The following is an 18,889-nucleotide window of genomic DNA, read 5'->3' as shown; positions in this document are numbered from 1 at the left end:
TAACACAAATTCAAGCTCTTTCACAAACAGTCTGAAAAAATATTGGACAATTTATCATAGCCTTAGTTAGGCAAATACTTCAGTCAAGTTTCAGATTTAGTTAGCCACAGGCAAAAGGGAAAGTTCTGAACTACCTCACTTAATTAGAAAGTTAAGTGCTAAGAGTATTCATGTTTTATAATAGTTTGTAAGCAACATGCTATATTGTTTCAATTATATTAAATTTGTTTTTCTGTCGCAAGTCATAAAACAGCAATAGCTGCAGGCATGTTAAAACATTGACAGATTGTTAATTAATCTTTTGAAACATGGCAAATAACATTTTCCATTACAGCCGCACACAATTAATCTATTTATCAATTTAAAAGTAACAATATAATGGAAAAAACTGAATATGAGTCAATCGTTGGTTCCTTTTGTCTTTCTCTTGTTAAGTACATTCTTTTAGTTTTAAGACTGCAAGCAGAAAAAAAACATATCCAAGAATTCATTAACATACACTATTAAGACCTTTCCATTGGTTCTAAATTATTTTTCCATTCTTATATATTAACTAGGCCAGGGGTAGGCAACCTTGGCTCTTTTATGACTCGGGGACTTCAACTCCCAGAATTCTTGAGCCAGCCATGCTGGCTCAGGAGTTCTGGGAGTTGAAGTCCACGAGTCATAAAAGAACCAAGGCTGCCTACCCCTGAACTAGGCCAAAGCCTGATTAGTCTTTTTTAGTATGTTTTCAAAATGAGAATTGGTGTTACCTCTTGAAAAGCAAGCAGTAAAAATATTGCAACCTTAGATTTGTATTTTGCATAAAAAAACTAGGTATTTCTGTGAATCTATGTTTGTTAGTAAATATTGTCACTCATAAGATTGTTGCTGTATCTGTAGTCAAACTAATTCAAAAATAACTCCTTTAAAACTCATAGGGATTTTCTTCTAAGAAATAACCACAGGCTGGGCTATTAGTGCAATCGGTGAAATGGCCAAGTAGCAGTAATTATTTGTAAGTCTTGCTCAATAAAATTCAGTAACACATGATTGCAAACCATTGCATGTCCACCGAATTAAACTACCCTTACACACTATTCAAATTAGAAAATGCAAGATTTTAAACCAATACCACATATGGACAGTTTGTAATGAAAAACTGTTAAATTAAATAATAATCCTTTATCAAGCTCTATGTGAGGTTATATATTATCCTCAGGATGTGGAAACGCAAAATCTTGCTTTCTCTACTTTTGTTTGAGTTTATTAACACAAGTTGCAACAACACAATGCTAAAAAATAAACATGCATTATATATACTACAAAACTGTATTCTCTGAAAAACTGTTTGTTACAATTGCATAACAACAAGATTTTTTTTCCCTTTTAAAAGCATTCAGCCTGTAAAAAAGGTGAAAAAGGATGACTATTAAACTCACTACTGTTCAACCCCAGTAAGACTTTTCGCATTCTTGGGTATTATTTTTTTAAAAAAAACCACTTATCACAAAAATTTAGCACTTTTTTCCATTTCAAGATGCAACTGATTTCTATTTACAATAATTTGTCAATAAATTTTAATATTTAAAAATTTACATTCATAAAAGTGTTGCAGAAATTTATATTTACTTTTTTAAAAAAATGTACATACAAGGAAGTCCTATGTAAAAGGTTCACTGAAGAACTGAACCAATATAAAGAACAATTTTATTAAATTTTGCAAAACTCCACTTGAAGGCAGCTCACATTTCAACATTCAAAAATCCTTATTTGCTTGCTTATGAAAACTAATGTTCCAGTAATAAAGGTGAAAATGTAAACTAATATCCTATTGAGATCAGTAGAAAAATGTAGTTTCCACAGGCAGAGTATGTTCAGTAATGCTTTCTGTAGAAAGTAGTTCAGCTTGAATGTAGTGACGTAACAAACAGGTGACTCAAAAGAGTGGTCTTGAACAAACCTACACTTATTATAATTATTTTAGCAGCCAGCAGTTTTGTTTTCCAGTTCAGCTTTTTAGAGTACTAAAGAGATCTATCAAGTTAATACCTTCTCAGTCATTGAATCCAGGGTTTTTGGCATCTAAAAAGACACATAAAAATGTAGTCATATAACATTTGCAGTCTAAACCCATCAATAGCACATAACTGTGCTTAAATCTGTTCTGAAATAATTAGGTACCCAAAATAAGAAAAATAGAAAAAAAAATTAAAAAATATTGCACAGCCACATACCTAGAAAGTAAAGTTGATGTTAAAAAAGCTCTTCACATGGATGATATAAATTATCTTCCATATAAAAAAGTATAAATATCTCTTAAAATACCGCGAAAACTACAATTTAATATCACACATTATTTATCTGTTAATGAGGTAATAACCAAGTCTGTTACAATGTTTTTATTCCTACTGGAAATATTTTAGGGCAGCAACCAGAAAAAACTTTTCCAAAAATATGTCTGAATCCAAAACAGCAATGTGTGCAGCTCTTCCTATGAGAGAATCAGCTGTGTTTGGCAGTGCACAATGCACATTGTATCGAATTAAATTGCAGTCCTTGCTTTGAAGAACAGGCAGAAGCATATTCTGGATCATTTCAGCATATATTGGTCCTGTAAAAGAAGAATCCACATTACCTATTTAAGTAAGCACTGCATGTATTTCCTTTCTAGCATGCGATTAACAGAACAAACATCATGTTTAAATGTAATCAGTTGAAACTCATTTATAAAACTCCAAGCAAAAAAAGTCTCAGCCTATAATTAGCCAACAACTACATGAACTACTTTAGCTTTAAAAGCCATGTTTGTACTGGCAGAGAAGTTAAGAGTGTCCCTAAAAAGAAAATCCCATAAAGTGCCATCCTAAAAAACTCAAAAAGATCACCTGGCAAATACTTGCTGCATTTCAGTCAAAGGACAGCAAGCAGGGCTTCAGGAGTTGAACAAGCACATAAGAAAGGTTGTATAGAAGGCAGATTTGTACATGTACATATGAACATAGAGAAAGACCACTGATGCTTTTAAAATAACTATTATTTTAAGCATAAAATAACTTCCAAAGTAAAGAAATATGATGACTGATCTGAATGAGAGTGGGCGGGGGAAGTTACAAGGAGATTAATGAAAAAGGTGAACATTTGTAGCTACTTTATAAATTTGGGTTCATTAATGGCAAACATACAAAACATTGCACAGAATTTCTTTTGTAATTTACTGTTTTTAATGAACCAAGATGGTACATTGTCTGTCTGTTAGTTTTTAGTCCTAGCTACAATGGTCATGGCAAACAGATATGGGAACTCAGAAAGCACTGACTTTTCAAATACAGGCATCCCCCAGATGACTTAGCAAATTCAATGTCACAGAAGCACGGTATGCAAATAGGAGTTTTCATATTTGTGTAATGCCATGTGTGATTATTGTATTTGGGTTTTTAAATTTGTTTAAATTACAATAGCAGCTGCCATAATTGCTATTGTAAAATGGGCACTATATAAAGAATATAAATAAAATGTACATATGCCAACAGGGTGCAGGTTTTATAGGAATTTTCATCTTACATAATCCAGGCACTCTGTGTGTGTAATTTCTACCTCGTATTATTCATTATAATTGATCTCTCCTGAATATTTTCTGAATAATGAACAGCTGTTGTTTCACAAATATCAATATTTTAGCTAATACCTGTCTGTTTATCCTTCAATGCTGTTTTGCACATCTCAATGCGGGCAGAATGATAAGGGACGTAACGATCTTGCAGGGATCCTACTAATATTACATTTTTGAAATACTGAAGACCTGTGAAGACAGTAATTATAAATATTAAGAACGCACTCAAACATATCAACAGTTACAAGCTTGGAGAAATTCTGCCCCCCCGCCCCCCAACAAAACCCCCTTGAATTAATAGATATTAGGGATGTAACAAATGCTAGGATCCTATTACTCTCTTTAGAACACATAGGGAAGGAGAATAAGGAAAATTACACTCTTTTGGCACTCATCAATACCAAGGTTATGAACTTTAACTGTGAGAAAAGCTCTTTGAAGAATTCTGCATTCATATAGCTACGTAGAGATCCAGAAATATAGCTATGTGCAAATATGTTCATGATATTTATAAAAAAATAGGACCATACGTGGTAAAATAGTTTGATGATTGCTAATCAATTTATAGAAGAATGGTAAAATACATTTCTTAAATTTCCACCGATAGTTGGAATGGAATTCATTTAGCTTTTTGGGGTACTTAAAGCAACTGTCTCATTTGTAGTTTCTGTGAAACTTGAGATTGCAGTCAAAACTATGCCTGGTTAATCTTAAGAGCATTTCTTCCATTACCATCTTACAGAACAGTAGCAAGGCTTAACCTTATGCTTTTATCCACATTTTTTCATTTAATATTTTAGCAGTGGAAATATTTGGCAAGAAATAATATTTCACTGTGCTTGTGAAACTGAGCTACATGACTGTGATTTCCAAAATAAGCTAGCAAGTCCTTATATCAATAGCATAATTATGTTTTGTTTTTTTTAAAAATAGCACCATATAGTATATTATTAACAGAAGACCTATGACATTTTGTAGGAAGACTATTTAAATCTGAATGTCTGAGCGCACTGGTATCACATTCACTTGCTCTTCCAGTTTGTTCATAATATACTAATGTATAAATGAAAACAATTCATTAAAAGTTAATGGTTTTAATGAGACTGATGTAACGTACCTGCTTTTCTACTAAGTTTGTATAAGAAGGTTTGTCGGGGGTCTGAATGATCTCGACAGGTCAACTGTAGCAAAGATCCAGACTTCTTCCACTTCTGCATAAACCAGAGACCTATATTTTTGTATATACTACATGTGAATACACAGAGCACAATTATACAAATCTTTAAATAATTTCATAATTAGTGTTCATACATTCTTAAAAGGTTCTACTCTATTTGTTTAGCTAGTATGAATGAATTAAAATTGTAAGCACACATTATCAAATGAACACGTCAATAGACAAAATGCTTATTGAAAACATACACATGTTAAACACAATTTTAATGTTCTTTAGTACATCAGTCTTGTGTTCTTTAGCCAATTGATTAAATAATATGGTCTGTAGCTTTAAAAGCAAATCCTCATTGACAAAACAGAATGGCAATTATTCTGAACACTTTCTAGAAAGTGTTGGTTTTCAATGATCCTGAGTACATTAGGAAACAGTTCATCCCCTATAAAATGCTCTGAAATTTGAGGATGTATCAGTGAAGCTCTACTTCATGTACTAATCGAAGTGACTTTCAGGAAACCAGTGTGATCCTGGTGATCCCTTTTCGATAACATATTAATTTTTGCTCCTTCTTATAACAAATTTATCTTATTCCACACAAATATCAGCTATTTCTTTATGTTGTACCTGTTTATATACACCTGTGTTGGATTTTAGTGGCCTTTCCCTTACATTATTTTAAAATAAATAAAATATATAAATAAATCGCACTTAGCATTCAAAGCCGATACAGAAACATGAATATTGAATTGAAATGTTTTAGCTCCATCAATTCAGTAATGTTAGAGTACTTAATTTTAGGCAATATTATTGTAGAGTGTAGATTATTTAATACAAAGGTAAGTAATCTCTGTTATATTCCAGATATTTGAACCATAATTCATGTTACTCCTAAGCAATGACCTTAATAGCTGAGAATTACAGCACTTGTGCTTTAATATATCTGGTTCCTTCTTCTTACTTCATTATACCCCTCTGTATTTAAATAGTGAGGCATCCTATGCATTTTAATGGATAGTAGAAATACTTGCTCTGACAATTCGAAGAAAATAATTACACTGTTTAAAAAGATTAAAATAAGCCACTCTTTCTTTATAGTTCTGAGACTTTAAAGTGGACATCAAATCTAGGTTTTTTTTTACCTGTATTAACAAGAGCACTGCTGTTGTAGAGCGTACCAAGATGTGGTCCAGACAGAGAGAGGAAGGTGTAAAGTTTATTGAGGTAATACCTAAACCTAGGTCTTGTGAGTACTGAACGGATTATTAAATTACCCAGTGAATGTCCAATAAAACTGAACAAAAAAGAAAAAAAGAGTGTGAGATTTGGAAAAAATATTTTTAATGCATTATCAACTGAAAGCTTGCACTTTAACTTCTGTTTTTCTTTGTGCGTTTAATTATGTCCAAATCTTGGCGACTGCCTTGTCAAGTCCCTGCAGTCTTCTTGGCAAGGAGTGGTTTGCTATGGCTGAGAGAAAATGGCTGGCCCAAAGTCACCCAGCTGGCTTTGTGCCTAAGGTGGGACTAGAACTCACAATCTCCCAGTTTCTAGCCTTAACCGCCACACCAAACTGGCTCTCCACTTTGTTTTGCAGTATGCTTTCTGCACATGCCTAAACAATCATGCAATTCATGAAAGGGTTTTCACTATGATTACCAAAATCATCATCAATAAAAGATTTTGAATAAAAATATTAAGGCAAAGCATGTTTTGGGTATCACTGGTTTCCAATTTTCCACAATACTCTCTATTCATTTCTCTCATTCCTCTAGTTCCCTTCTGAAAACATCAGAGACAGGGATTAAAATTCTGTTAAATGTGGATGGTTTATCTCAATATTTTACACACACACACACACACACACACACACACACACACACGTGTATGTGTATATGTATATATATACATATATATATACACACACACACATACACACACACACACAACCTTTCTTGCTACAGTTGCTAAGTGAATCACTGCAGTTGATAGGTTAGTAACCCAGTTGTTAAGTGAATTTGACTTCCCCATTGATTTTGCTTGTCAAAAGGTTACAAAAGGTGATCACACGACTTTGGGACACAGCAATGGTCATAAGTATGAACTAGTTGCCCAGCATCTGAACTCTGATCACATGATCATGGGGATGCTACAAAGGCTGTAACTGTGAAAAATGGTCACAAGTCACTTTTTTCCGTGCCGTTGTAACTCTGAACAGTCACTAAATGAACTTTTGTAAGTCAAGGACTACTTGTAGTAAATTTGTATGCATATAATACCTGCCTCTTTACTTATCATTTAGTAGACTTTTTGTATTTTCTACAAGTAGTCCTCGAATTACAACCACAATTGAACCAAAATTTTTGCTGCTAAGCAAGACAGTTAAGTGAGTTTTGCCCCATTTTACATCTTGCTTGCCACTGTTGTTAAGTGAATCACTGCAGTTATTAATAACACCGTTATTAAGTGTATCTCATTTCACCATTGACTTTGCTTATCAGAAGGTCATGAAAGATAATTGCATGACCTCAGGACATTGCAACCATCATAAATATGAGTCAATTGCCAAACATATGAATTCTGATCATGTGACCATGGGGATGCTGCACTGGTTATAAGTGTGAAAAATGGTCATAAGTCACTTTTTTCAGTGCCATTGTAACTTCGAATAATCACTAAACAAATGATTACAAGTCAAAGATGCCTGTATATTTTTTGCATCACGGATCATGTATTTATACTATTTAGTATACCGTAACATTTATACTATTTAGTATAACATAGTTCAATTTTTAAAAAATACACAATTATGGCTACATTTCAAGTTGGCATTATTTATTCTACAACAAAATACATTACCTGATTTTTGAAATTGTTAGATTGTAAATTTGAATATATTGGATTATTTCATCCAAAAGGCGATCTGTCATTGAATCAAAATCAGCAAATGTGTCATTCTGTGGGGAAAAATTTCAGGGTTCTTATACAAAACTGTTTTGTGATAAGCATGCATTCCTAGCAAGTTATAGAAATATGGAAAATAACAATAAAAAACAACAGTGGTATAATTCCCAAGAAAGCTTTACAATAGACGAAAACAACAGTAAGACAAAAAGTCTTGAGATCAAGACTACTCCCACCATTTCATAAGCCCGAAAAGATTTTGCTGCTTTCCCAAGCCTTGGGAGATGTAACCCCCATGTTACATGTTAGAAGCATTCGTCATATTTTGTATGTTTTGATGTGATTTGTTTGGATTGCCGTTCTGTTGATTCCTGCTTGTTATGTCCCTTGTTTCACTATCTTTTATTATCTTTTTATATTTTCTTCTAACAAGAGTTGATCTGGTGCCAGGTAGCACCGAAGTAGGGTGGGGATGGAACTGAATGAAACCAAACTAAACCACAATATGCATTAGAACCATTATAACTGCTTTAAAGACTAAAGCCTGGAAGACATAACATGTGTAACTAGACAAACCATATTATTATGCAAACTTAGTTTATTCAACAATTCAAAGTTAAATAAGTGCCTATGGCGATTCTCAGTTATCCAGGACATGGTTGTTCCAAAGCTGCTTTTTTTTTTTTTCCAAAAGGCAATTGGACTTTCTTGGTTTTTTTCCTTTGAAAACATTTTGCTTCTCATCCAAGAAGCTTCTTCAGCTCTGGCTGGATGATGGGGAATGGAAAGACTTATATTCCTTGCACACAGCTGGCCATTTGCATTCTTTTAGAGAGTCGTTGACGCCACTTGGAGGTTTATGTGTGTCCTCAGGGTCACCTGAGTAGTGCAAATGGGTGTGGAACCTTCTTGGAACTGCTGAAAGGATTGTGTTGTAGATTGGAGATAGAAAACAGAAGGCTCCACACCCATTTGCACTACTCAGGTGACCCTGAGGACACAGATAAACCTCCAAGTGGCCTCAGCGACTCTCTAAAAGAATGCAAGCGACCAGCTGTGTACAAGGAATATAAATCCTTACATTCCCCACCATCCAGTCAGAGCTGTAGATGCTTCTTGGATGAGAAGTGAAGCGTCTTCAAATAAAAACAAGAGTCCAGTTGCCTCTTAAAAAAACACTTTTGGGACAAGGTTAAACAAGCCACACCTGACCATGGCTCGTTTAATATCTGAGGTTTAAACAGCAAACTAGAAATAACTTGATACCAGCCAAACGACTGTATTGCCCAAAAGTAAAGATTCTGACACTCAAAAATGTGGCAAAGTACAACTTCTAGCCAGCCTGGAAAGAATGTGGGATACCAGAGCCTTTTCACTCAGGGTTCAGACCAGGATACAGCACTGAGATGGTAGTGGAAAGTCGGTGTATATGTCGTATCCTGCCTGGATGTCTTGGCTGCTTGTGATTACCACCATGTATCCTTCTGAACTGGGTTTGGGGGCACTGTTTCCTTTCTCAGTGGTCAGTTCCAGCTGGAAATGGGAGTGGAACCTTGTAACGCAGGGTATCTCAGGGCTCAGCCCTTTCCTCCCTCCTCAATATTTGTATGAGATCACCGGGAGAGCTCATCCAGCAAGATTCACATATAAACTAATTTAAACAAGGCATCTCTAGCTTAGGTATTATACATTAATCAGTAATTCTTGGGTGCTACTACCTGATTTCTCTCAGACATCAGAAAATCTATTCGACTTCCAGGAAGACCAAGTTCAATATAAGTTTTTACTAATCTTAAATCTGCACTATTACCTAAAATAAAAGGAAAATTTCAGATATTAGAAAAACTTACTTGCCAGGAAACAACACATTTAAATTAAAACAATTATGTCTAATGCTGTAGAAATGTTAAATCGAAATTCGTTTGGTTTGAGACTCACAGTTAAAATTCTATGAATTAAAAGACAACATTTTGCATTTGTTTATATTTAAAACAGAAATATTTTCTTCTGAGAGTTTTAATGAAAGTAGCTCCTCATCAAAAAGTATTCTTTGCTCCAAAATGGGTTTTGTGGTAGTAAACGGTTCCCTTTTAAAGGAACTGAACACTGTGGCTTTGTTTGAGTTAATAATTGCTACATAGCTTATGGCATGAACATGCATTTAAAATATCAACACTTGAAAGCTAAACTTATTATTAGTCCTTTGCTCATTTATCTGATTTGTATCAGTTTCCTGTTCAACTAAATACTCAAGGAACCTACATGGCACCAAAAATAGAACTTGTACAATGAGTTTTAGTAACATTTTATGACAATGGCTTCCCATAAATATTTTGACAGCTGCCTTGTTTTATTAACCCTGCATTACCTAGATTATTTACTACATTAAACAATATGGTACGAACAAGGAATTTAGATAATTGCATGTGTTTATTTAAAAAGAAAATACTTGGTATTTTATGTAATGCAAGGACAGTATCAAACATAACCAGTTTCCTAATTAGCAATAACTAGATGGAAATGCTAATTTGACTATTTTCAATTTAGTATTTTGGTTTAATTATTATTAGGGATTTGCTTATGTTTTGTACTATGCAGACTAAACGTTCTCATATTTAAACAATCTGAAATCCCAGCATTTCAAATATTTACTAATTTATTGTCAGCTGCCACAGCATACCATCTAGGCCATGTACACAGATAATGAGATGTATTCCGTCTTCCGGATGTTCTTCTTCTTCTGTGCTGAAATAAGGTAAGGAAGATGCTAGACTGGAAACATCACTGTACATGAATCCAGGAAGCCGAAGTTGCTTCAATTCTTCTTTAGCGTGAAGGAATCTATAATTAATAGATCTTTTTTTTACATTCAGGTTTGCAAATTAAAATAAGAAAATTGTAGATGTTTAACTTCCGTACATTCATTAAATAAGCCGTCCACTGGAAAACCAGCATCAGATTCCTCAGTAAAACTCATAGATCTTAATTTCTGAAAAATTTACACAGAGAATTTATGTCCTAAATGTCTGTTTACGTTTTCCAGTTATGTGTGCTTCAGATAATAACACTTGCAAGAGCATTCTGCTGCATTTAGTAAAATATTCAGTACCTTCACAAGATTACTGAACATCAACCTGCATTTGAACATAACCTTCTTAACAATTTAGCTGTATTAGCTATGTATTACATTATACTGAAACAGCTATCTACTTGTAGAAATTTACAAACTTAAAACTCTCTTCCAGCTTACTGGCCTTCAAATATGTTGGGACTACAACATAAAGTATATCGAGTCAACACATCAGAAATTTCATCAGATCAATTTATTTAAATAAACAATTTAATTGAAAACAAATAAAAAATAAATTAAAAAAACATAATTTAAAAAGGAAACAAAAATCTCAAAGGACAGATTTGGTGGACTAGGTCTTTTTCTGCCCTCAGTTTTCTGTTTCTATGTTTAACAATAGTAACACGATCAAATTAACATTTGCCTATCTCAAGCCCTTGGGAACAACTAAATAGATGAATAAAAATGCCAAATCCAATCTGTGCAACGAATCATAATAATTAACAACAACAAACTACCAATCTCTTTGCATGCACTGTATTTAAGAGAAGCTGTATTTCTTAACCTTCATCTGTGCTGGCTCCCTGTCAGGCTATCCCAATTTCCCTATTTCATTTCCAACATAAACCAAGGTATACAATTTTAAATATATATATATATATATATATATATATATATCTTACCAGCCATCCAGTTTTACCCATAATTGGGGAAAACTGCAACCCCAGTAACTAATCTTACTCAGTAACTGGAAACAACTTCATCCTTTTAAAAAACAAGAATTCAACCTTCCTTTATACACATACAAGCACATTTTTTAAAAAAGGTTACATTATCTGCATACAATAAAATATGTAGTTTCGTCTAGGACACAGGTCCTAGACGAAACTACAGGTCCTCCGGAGCCGCATGCGGCTCTTTCAGCCGTCTCCTGCGGCTCCCAGTCCTCTGCCATGTGCAGTCCAAAAAAAAAGTTCAACCAATCAATTCAAATATGCAGGGTAGGTGCATATCTCGCCTTGGCTCCACTCTTCAGTCAAACCCTGTTCTGCACATGCACGCATGTACGCACATGCGCACACCTTTTTTGCGGCTCCCAGCTTTTCCTTTTGTGAGGGAACCGGTTCCGAGTGGCTCTTTGACTGTTTCAGGTTGCTGACCCCTGGTCTAGGAAATGCTTAAGTTTGTGATTTTAGCATATTCTAGTTCTATCCACCAAACTGGTAAACTGTAGCTAAATTCGGCTATCCCAGTTGTTATAGGTAGGGTGCATCAGTCATAGTCCTTGTGAACAAATGGGAAAATGCTTACTATTTTAATAAAGAAATAATCCTAATTCCTGACCAAGCAAAATAAAGAAAATAGCAACAAACAGAAACAATATGCTATTTCTATTTCTGAATTACAACTCAAAAAATTGCATCTTTTTAAAATCTCTTCTGGTCCATTTTTTTAAAGCATTGACTGAGTGAGTAAATAAGTATATATGTCATCAACTCCATTCAGGTTCATGGAATCTTACAAATCAAAATCAAAGCATCAACTTTAGGACATCAAAACAAATAATAAAACATCCACTTACGCTAGCATTTGTGATTTGGGAGAATATTCATACCAGGGAACAGATAAGATTGCACTACTACAGGATGTGTTACTGGACTGCTTGGAAAAAGAACTGGATTTGTCCTGTGTCGACCATAAATTGCTACTTGGGTATCCTTTCAAGAGTGGAGGAAAAATCAAACTATCTGGCTTGTACAATGGAGCTGTATTTGTCTCATTTCCCAAAAGTTTATTAGACAAACTTTCTATTCTTAAATCTCTTTCACTTGTTAGATCAAAGTTCTCAAGACAGTCATTTGCAGTTTTGTACAAAAGACCATCTTCTGCTTCCTCAAAATAACCATTTTCCACCATGCTTTGATCTTGATCCTCCTCTTCCTCCTCCTGTGGGGAAGCAGAACATAAAGTTCCTCTTTGAGGGCTAACAAGATTGAGGCTGTCCATAGAATGTACATTGGAAATCTCTGTACTATTCTGATAGCCAAAGTAGTTTTCAACAAGTCCTTGCTTTAGTGTATCAGTACTACCTTCCGACAAGGGGACATTCAAGTCTGTAAGATTTTGATTTTTTGTAATTAATAACTTATCAATCACTTCTTTCTGCTCTAACATTTCATCAATATTCCTTTCACTTGTCTGTCTCACACTATCAGCACAGGAACTTACGGAACCTGAAACAACACAGGAGTTTCCCAGATAAACAACTCCCGAAGGAATTTCATCTGATTTTTCTACAGTGTAAAAGTCTTTCTCTAATCTTTGGGAATCTTTAAATGTATTGTCTAAATTGAATTGTGGGCTGTGAGCGTTCATAGCTGTAGGCATATCTTCATCACAAAGTAGCTGTTGAGGATCCTTGATTTTTGAGATCAAGGAAGGCAAACATGTAGTTTCATTATCGGATTGTTCAAAATATGTTATGCAGTGAGGTGGCAAAATGTCAGGCTCATCGGTATCATCACATTTTGTCAAATCCATTGCTCCCAGGTCTAATACAGTTTTGCTGTCCCTTAACTGGCATTCGTGCAAAACAGATATCTTTGAATTTTCCTCAGGAGAAAGATCATCATCAGAAGGGAGAGAGTTTATAGATGTCAGAGAAGACTGTATTTCACTAACTGCACTTGTGCTCTCAGTACAGTGACTTTCCATCAGAGTTTTAATAATGACATCTGGTTTTTGCACAAGTTGAGGAAATGCTCTTTCACTGTTGCAGGTGCTTTGGCCTTGAGGAGTTTCAAAAGCTGTATCTGCACTTGGGTGCATTGCAAAAGAACTTGGCTCACTTTCTACTCCAGAGTCTGAGAACCTAGATGATGTATAAGTAGTATTAACATCGGGCAATTTAAGAGTCTCTCCACTTAAAATTGTAGTGGGAATTTCTTTCGTCGATTGATTAGTTGTAACCCCGGCCAAGGAATCCTCAGCATGTTGGAAGTCTGTTTCTTGCACAACTTTCCTTTCAAGCGTTAGTTCCTCTTCTGATTTAGATCTCTTTTCCGATTCTGAATCTTCAAATGTAAGTTCTGCTAATGCTTTCTCTGGTAAATCTTCTGCCTGTGATCCAATTCGAACAAATACTTTATCTCCTCCATGTGATTTCCTACAGTATGGTTTCACTTCTATTTTTGTAACTCCGGAGGCACTAATATAATTGCCAGCAACAGTTCTGGATGTCAAGCTGCTCTCCTCAGGACTATCTTCAATTGCAGTGGGCGAGACAGAAAATTTACCCAAACTGACTGAATTTGCACAGGGAGAGGTGACAGAAGCAAGCAGGCTTTCCTCACTCCTTTCTACTTTAGTCATTTTTTGTTCAACTTTAAATTCTTTTTGACCAACTTGTTGTGGGGAGGTTTTTGCATCACAAACATATTCACCAGCAGCAACATCCAGTCCTTCTTTCTGGCTGCATGAAGATGTTCCTTCAAAACATTTGACAATGTCCTCTGGTGCTGCTGTTTTCAAACATTTATAGCCTACTAGGATAACAGAATCTTTAGAATTTTGTTTTACTACTTTTTTCGGATTTTCAGGTTTAATTGTTTTCATTAATTTGGTAACCTTAACTTTGGACTTGTTTATATCTTCACATTTTCCTTTTGTAGACTTTGTAAACTGCTTTTCACTTTCTGAGACAATCAAATGCTTATTTTTCAACTCTGGACTCAAAAACGTAGTTGTGAAATTTTCTTCAGTATCTTGTTTATCTGGTTTCTTGGAATCAGACTTCGGCTGAAGAGTTAGCCAAGGAACATCCACATCTTTTTATTAAAAGATAAAATATTTTAAAAAAAATTAGAATAAGCTCATGAAACTAATAGCAATACATTTTACTGTATTATTGTAAAGATTTCAAATATATATTAAAGAAGCAATTATTTCAAGATCAGGTACCTTTAAGATAAAGTCAGACTGCTTATGACTTCATTGTCATATTAGAATATACTATCTAACCAAAAGTAGAAAGCTTTTCTGATTTAATCTAGATGCAATGGAATGAACCCAGGATTCTTTGAACATAAAATATATAAGGTACTTTGGAAGTATAGATCTTCAGCAAATTCTCTGATATCAGGTTATATAAAACAAAGCAATGGAAACGTGTGGCATGTGACATTTTCAAATGCCAATTAAGATTATAGATGCCTATCTTCTCCCTGCAATGCTACACACACACAAACACACACACACACACACACACACACACACACACACACAGTGCCTTTATATGAAAAAAAAATCAGTTGAATTAGCTTATTCTGGTCTTGCTTAGTTTCAATTTATAAAACGTATTCAATCCTTGCTTTCAATTAAGAATCTTGCCAGATAAAAAGTCAAAATTTTATTTAATTCCAGCAAAGTTATATCCAACATTTCTGAATTACCTTCAGTGACAGAATCTAGATACCGATCTTCAAAGATTATGGGTAAGGAATTCAGATCTCCATCTAATTCACTGCATTCAATTGGGAGAGGTGGGAGAGAACTACAGAAGGAAGTGCTTTTTATTGCAGTACACATCTGAAGGTAACTCTGGGCACTGAAAGATACCATTTATGTTAAAAGTTGTCACAAAAAGTGAACATGTAACTTATAGTGCAATTAAAATGTAACTGTATTCGTGTATTTCATTAAATTGGGAACACTCAAAATCCAAATCCAAATCCAGTATTTTGCAAATGTGTTGCATTACTTAGGAAAATCATATTCAACAGAACTGCATTGCATTTTATGAAGGGAATCTATCTGCCTCACCAACAGATGTGGCAGCAGTTAAGCACAAGGTCATTCATGTATTTCTTGCTGGGTACACTTTTTGAACTCACAGCTTAAGATACCGTGAACCACATATTTTATTTTGCCACTTATCCAAGGAGAGACTTGAGAAATGGATCCTAACAATCTCTCATTACATCACTGACTGAGAATGATGCTTGATATTATTACTCAGAATCTACTAAATTTAGTTGCTTCTTTTTCCAGGGGAGGCTATTTGATCCAATGGAGAGTTCCAAGACAGGAAAAGAGTGAAAGTAGATTGGCCTTATTTTCTATCCATTTACTCCCTATCCCTGAATCTGGAAGAATTTCCATACATCAGGAGCAAAGAACTGGTTCCCACAACTGTTCCCAGAAGACTCCAATAATGTAAGATACTGTAGCACTTAATAAAAGCCGCTAATATAAGAAGACTGAAAATACACATTACAGAATATGTTATTTTGTTGTTGTTAGTTGCGAAGTCGTGTCTGACCCATCGCGACCCTATGGACAACGTTCCTCCAGGCCTTCCTGTCCTCTACCATCTTCTGGAGTCCATTTAAGCTCACGCCTATTGCTTCAGTGACTCCATCCAGCCACCTCATTCTCTGTCGTCCCCTTCTTCTATTGCCCTCAATCTTTCCCAGCATTAGGCTATTTTATATATTACACAATTAATTTACATCAATACAGAACATAAAGACAAGAGGTTTATGAATTCTGATTTAATCATTTCTTTTTAAAGTTACTTACTAAAGCTCTTGATATGCAAGGGCTGCCTCCCGAGGATGTTCAAAACAAAAAAAAGCTTCAGAAAATCTGCGTACCTAAAATGTTTTAAAATAATATGCTTTGAATTTGCTTTATTTCTCCTAAACAAAATACACAAAGTGTACTTATATCATCATTTTAAAACAATGGTGTTTAATATTTTTTTTTAAAAAAATCATATTTAGAGAGTACTGAAATAACACAGATCAAGCTTTGTAGCAATCCTTTGAACTAAAATAAGCTTTTTCAATCTGAACAGTTTTATGAGGTAACAGCTTAGTGCAGGGGTGTCAAACTCAATTTCATTGAGGGCCACATCAGCATTACGGTTGCCCTCAAGGGGCCAGGTGGGTATGGCCAGGGTGGGCGTGGCCTACTGGGTGGGCGTGGCCAGCTCTACGTCATTCGCATCAAGGGTGCCTATGGGGGCCTGGGCAGGAGTGGGACAGATCTGAGGGTCTCTGGGCCAGGGCCAGGGCCAAGGCAGTGGGGGCCGTTCCCTCACTGTTTCCAGCATGGCTTCGCGGGCCACATGAAACCACTTTGCGGTCCAGATCCGGCCCCCGGGCCTTGTGTTTGACATGTCTGCCTTAGTGCAATATAGTATTACTTATGTATAAACCTATAGGGATTTTTAAAACAATAAGCACTACTTGGCTGTTAGCTTTTTTCTTTATGTCAACCTGAGATATATGTAATGGGGAAGCATTCAAAGGGCAATAATAATACATTTAAAGGCTACACATTCTATTCAATGTCTCCACTCTGAAAAAGTTTATTCATAGTTTTATTTAACAAAATATTATCCATTGTTCTTAGTCATCTAAATTCAACATCCTAGGATTCCTCAGTACATTTCCAAACATCATAAATATCCACATATAAGAAATACAAACTCTTCCACAGGACCTTTATGCAGCTGAAATTGATTTATTTATTGAAGTTCAGCTTATATTTCCCTGTACCATATTAATTTAGTCCCTGTACCATATTAATTTAGCTATTCCATTATCCTGTAAGTACATGTTTAGTCTACCTCAACTGCTTCTTATCCTGTCTCCTTTCGTAGCAGTTGAAATTTAATTATTTATATATTGTGCAAGAACTTTATAGTGCAATTCACTGCTTAGTCAAAGTAGCTGACTCAGATGCCATTAGAATTCATTTATATTGAATCAAGATCTACAAATTTAAAAGATCTGTAGGATAACTGAAAGAACGTTAAAGCATCTAATTTAACTTGATCAATACTTAGTTCCAATATTATTCAGATTATAGATGCATTTGTTAGCTATTGTTAGCTGCGAAGTCATGTCCGACCCATCGCGACCCCATGGACAACGTTCCTCCAGGCCTTCCTGTCCTCTACCATCTTCTGGAGCCCATTTAAGCTCATGCCTACTGCTTCAATGACTCCATCTAGCCACCTCATTCTCTGTCATCCCGTTATTCTCTTGCCCTCAATCATTCCCAGCATTAGGTTCTTCTCCAGTGAGTCCTTCCTTCTCATTAGGTGGCCAAAGTATTTGAGTTTCAACTTCAGGATCTGGCCTTCTAAAGAGCAGTCAGGGTTGATCTCTTTTAGGACTGACCGGTCTGATCGCCTTGCAGTCCAAGGGACTCGCAGGAGTCTTCTCTAGCACCATAGTTCAAAGGCCTCAATTCTTTGGCGCTCAGCCTCTTATGATCCAACTTTCACAGCCATACATTGCAACTGGGAAGACCATGGCCTTGACTATACACACTTTTGTTGACAGGGTGATGTCTCTGCTTTTTAGTGTGCTGTCTAGATTTGCCATGGGTTTCCTCACCAGGAGCGTCTTTTAATTTCTTGGCTGCAGTCTCCATCTGCAGTGATCTTGGAGCCCACGAAAATAAAATTTGTCACTACCTCCATTTCTTCCCCATCTATTTGCCAGGAATTGAGAGGGCCAGATGCCATGATCTTGGTTTTCTTAATGTTTAGATTCAACCCAACCTTTGCACTCTCCTTCAACCACAACAATAGGCTCTCATCACGTTCTGCCATTTGAGTGGTATCATCTGCATATCTCAGGTTGTTGATATTTCTCCTAGCAATCTTAATTCCAATTTTTGATTCACCTAGCCCTGCCTTTCTCATGAGCTCTGCATATAAGTTAAATAGGCAGGGAGACAGTATACAGCCTTGCCAGACTCCTTTCCCAATTTTGAACCAATCAGCAATTCTGTGTCTAGTTCTTACTGTTGCTTCTTGACCCGCATATAGGTTTCCCAAGAGACAAATAAGATGGTCTGGTACTCCCATCTCTTTAAGAACTTGCCAGAGTTTGTTGTGATCCACACAAACAAAGGCTTTAGCATAGTCAATGAAGCAGAAGTAGATGTTTTTCTGGAACTCCTAGCTTTCTCCATGATCCAGCGTATGTTGGCAATTTGATCTCTAGTTCCTCTGCCTCTTTGAAATCCTGCCTGTACTTCTGGTAGTTCTCGATCCACATACTGCTGGAGTCTAGCTTGTAGGATTTTAAGCATAACTTTACTAGCATGTGAAATGAGTGCAATGGTGCGA

General features: G+C 35.5%; 1 protein-coding gene across 10 annotated transcripts in view; it reads right to left on the bottom strand.

The window, feature by feature from the left end:
* Positions 1 to 268: 268 nt before the first annotated feature.
* Positions 269 to 18,889, bottom strand: part of FAM135A (family with sequence similarity 135 member A) — a 60,126-nt gene continuing 41,505 nt past the window's right edge. For 8 of the 10 annotated variants that reach the window (XM_083379543.1, XM_083379541.1, XM_083379548.1 and 5 more), the window contains 10 exons: positions 16,321 to 16,394; positions 15,192 to 15,346; positions 12,323 to 14,567; positions 10,351 to 10,511; positions 9,389 to 9,480; positions 7,626 to 7,723; positions 5,909 to 6,060; positions 4,713 to 4,823; positions 3,671 to 3,784; positions 269 to 2,596 (listed from right to left, as the gene is read on the bottom strand). In XM_083379543.1, the coding sequence (XP_083235669.1) occupies positions 2,391 to 2,596; positions 3,671 to 3,784; positions 4,713 to 4,823; positions 5,909 to 6,060; positions 7,626 to 7,723; positions 9,389 to 9,480; positions 10,351 to 10,511; positions 12,323 to 14,567; positions 15,192 to 15,346; positions 16,321 to 16,394 (3,408 nt within the window). In that variant the 3' untranslated portion in view covers positions 269 to 2,390. Of the gene's footprint in view, positions 2,597 to 3,670; positions 3,785 to 4,712; positions 4,841 to 5,908; positions 6,061 to 7,625; positions 7,724 to 9,388; positions 9,481 to 10,350; positions 10,512 to 12,322; positions 14,568 to 15,191; positions 15,347 to 16,320; positions 16,395 to 18,889 lie in introns of those variants that run through there. The other 2 variants (XR_014494445.1, XR_014494444.1) reach the window with 2 other exon arrangements.

Source organism: Vipera ursinii (assembly GCF_947247035.1).
Source record: "Vipera ursinii genome assembly, chromosome: 1".
Classification (NCBI taxonomy): domain Eukaryota; kingdom Metazoa; phylum Chordata; class Lepidosauria; order Squamata; family Viperidae; genus Vipera; species Vipera ursinii.
The sequence above is the reverse complement of the archived record's forward strand: the minus strand, read 5'-3'. Positions and strand labels throughout refer to the sequence as shown.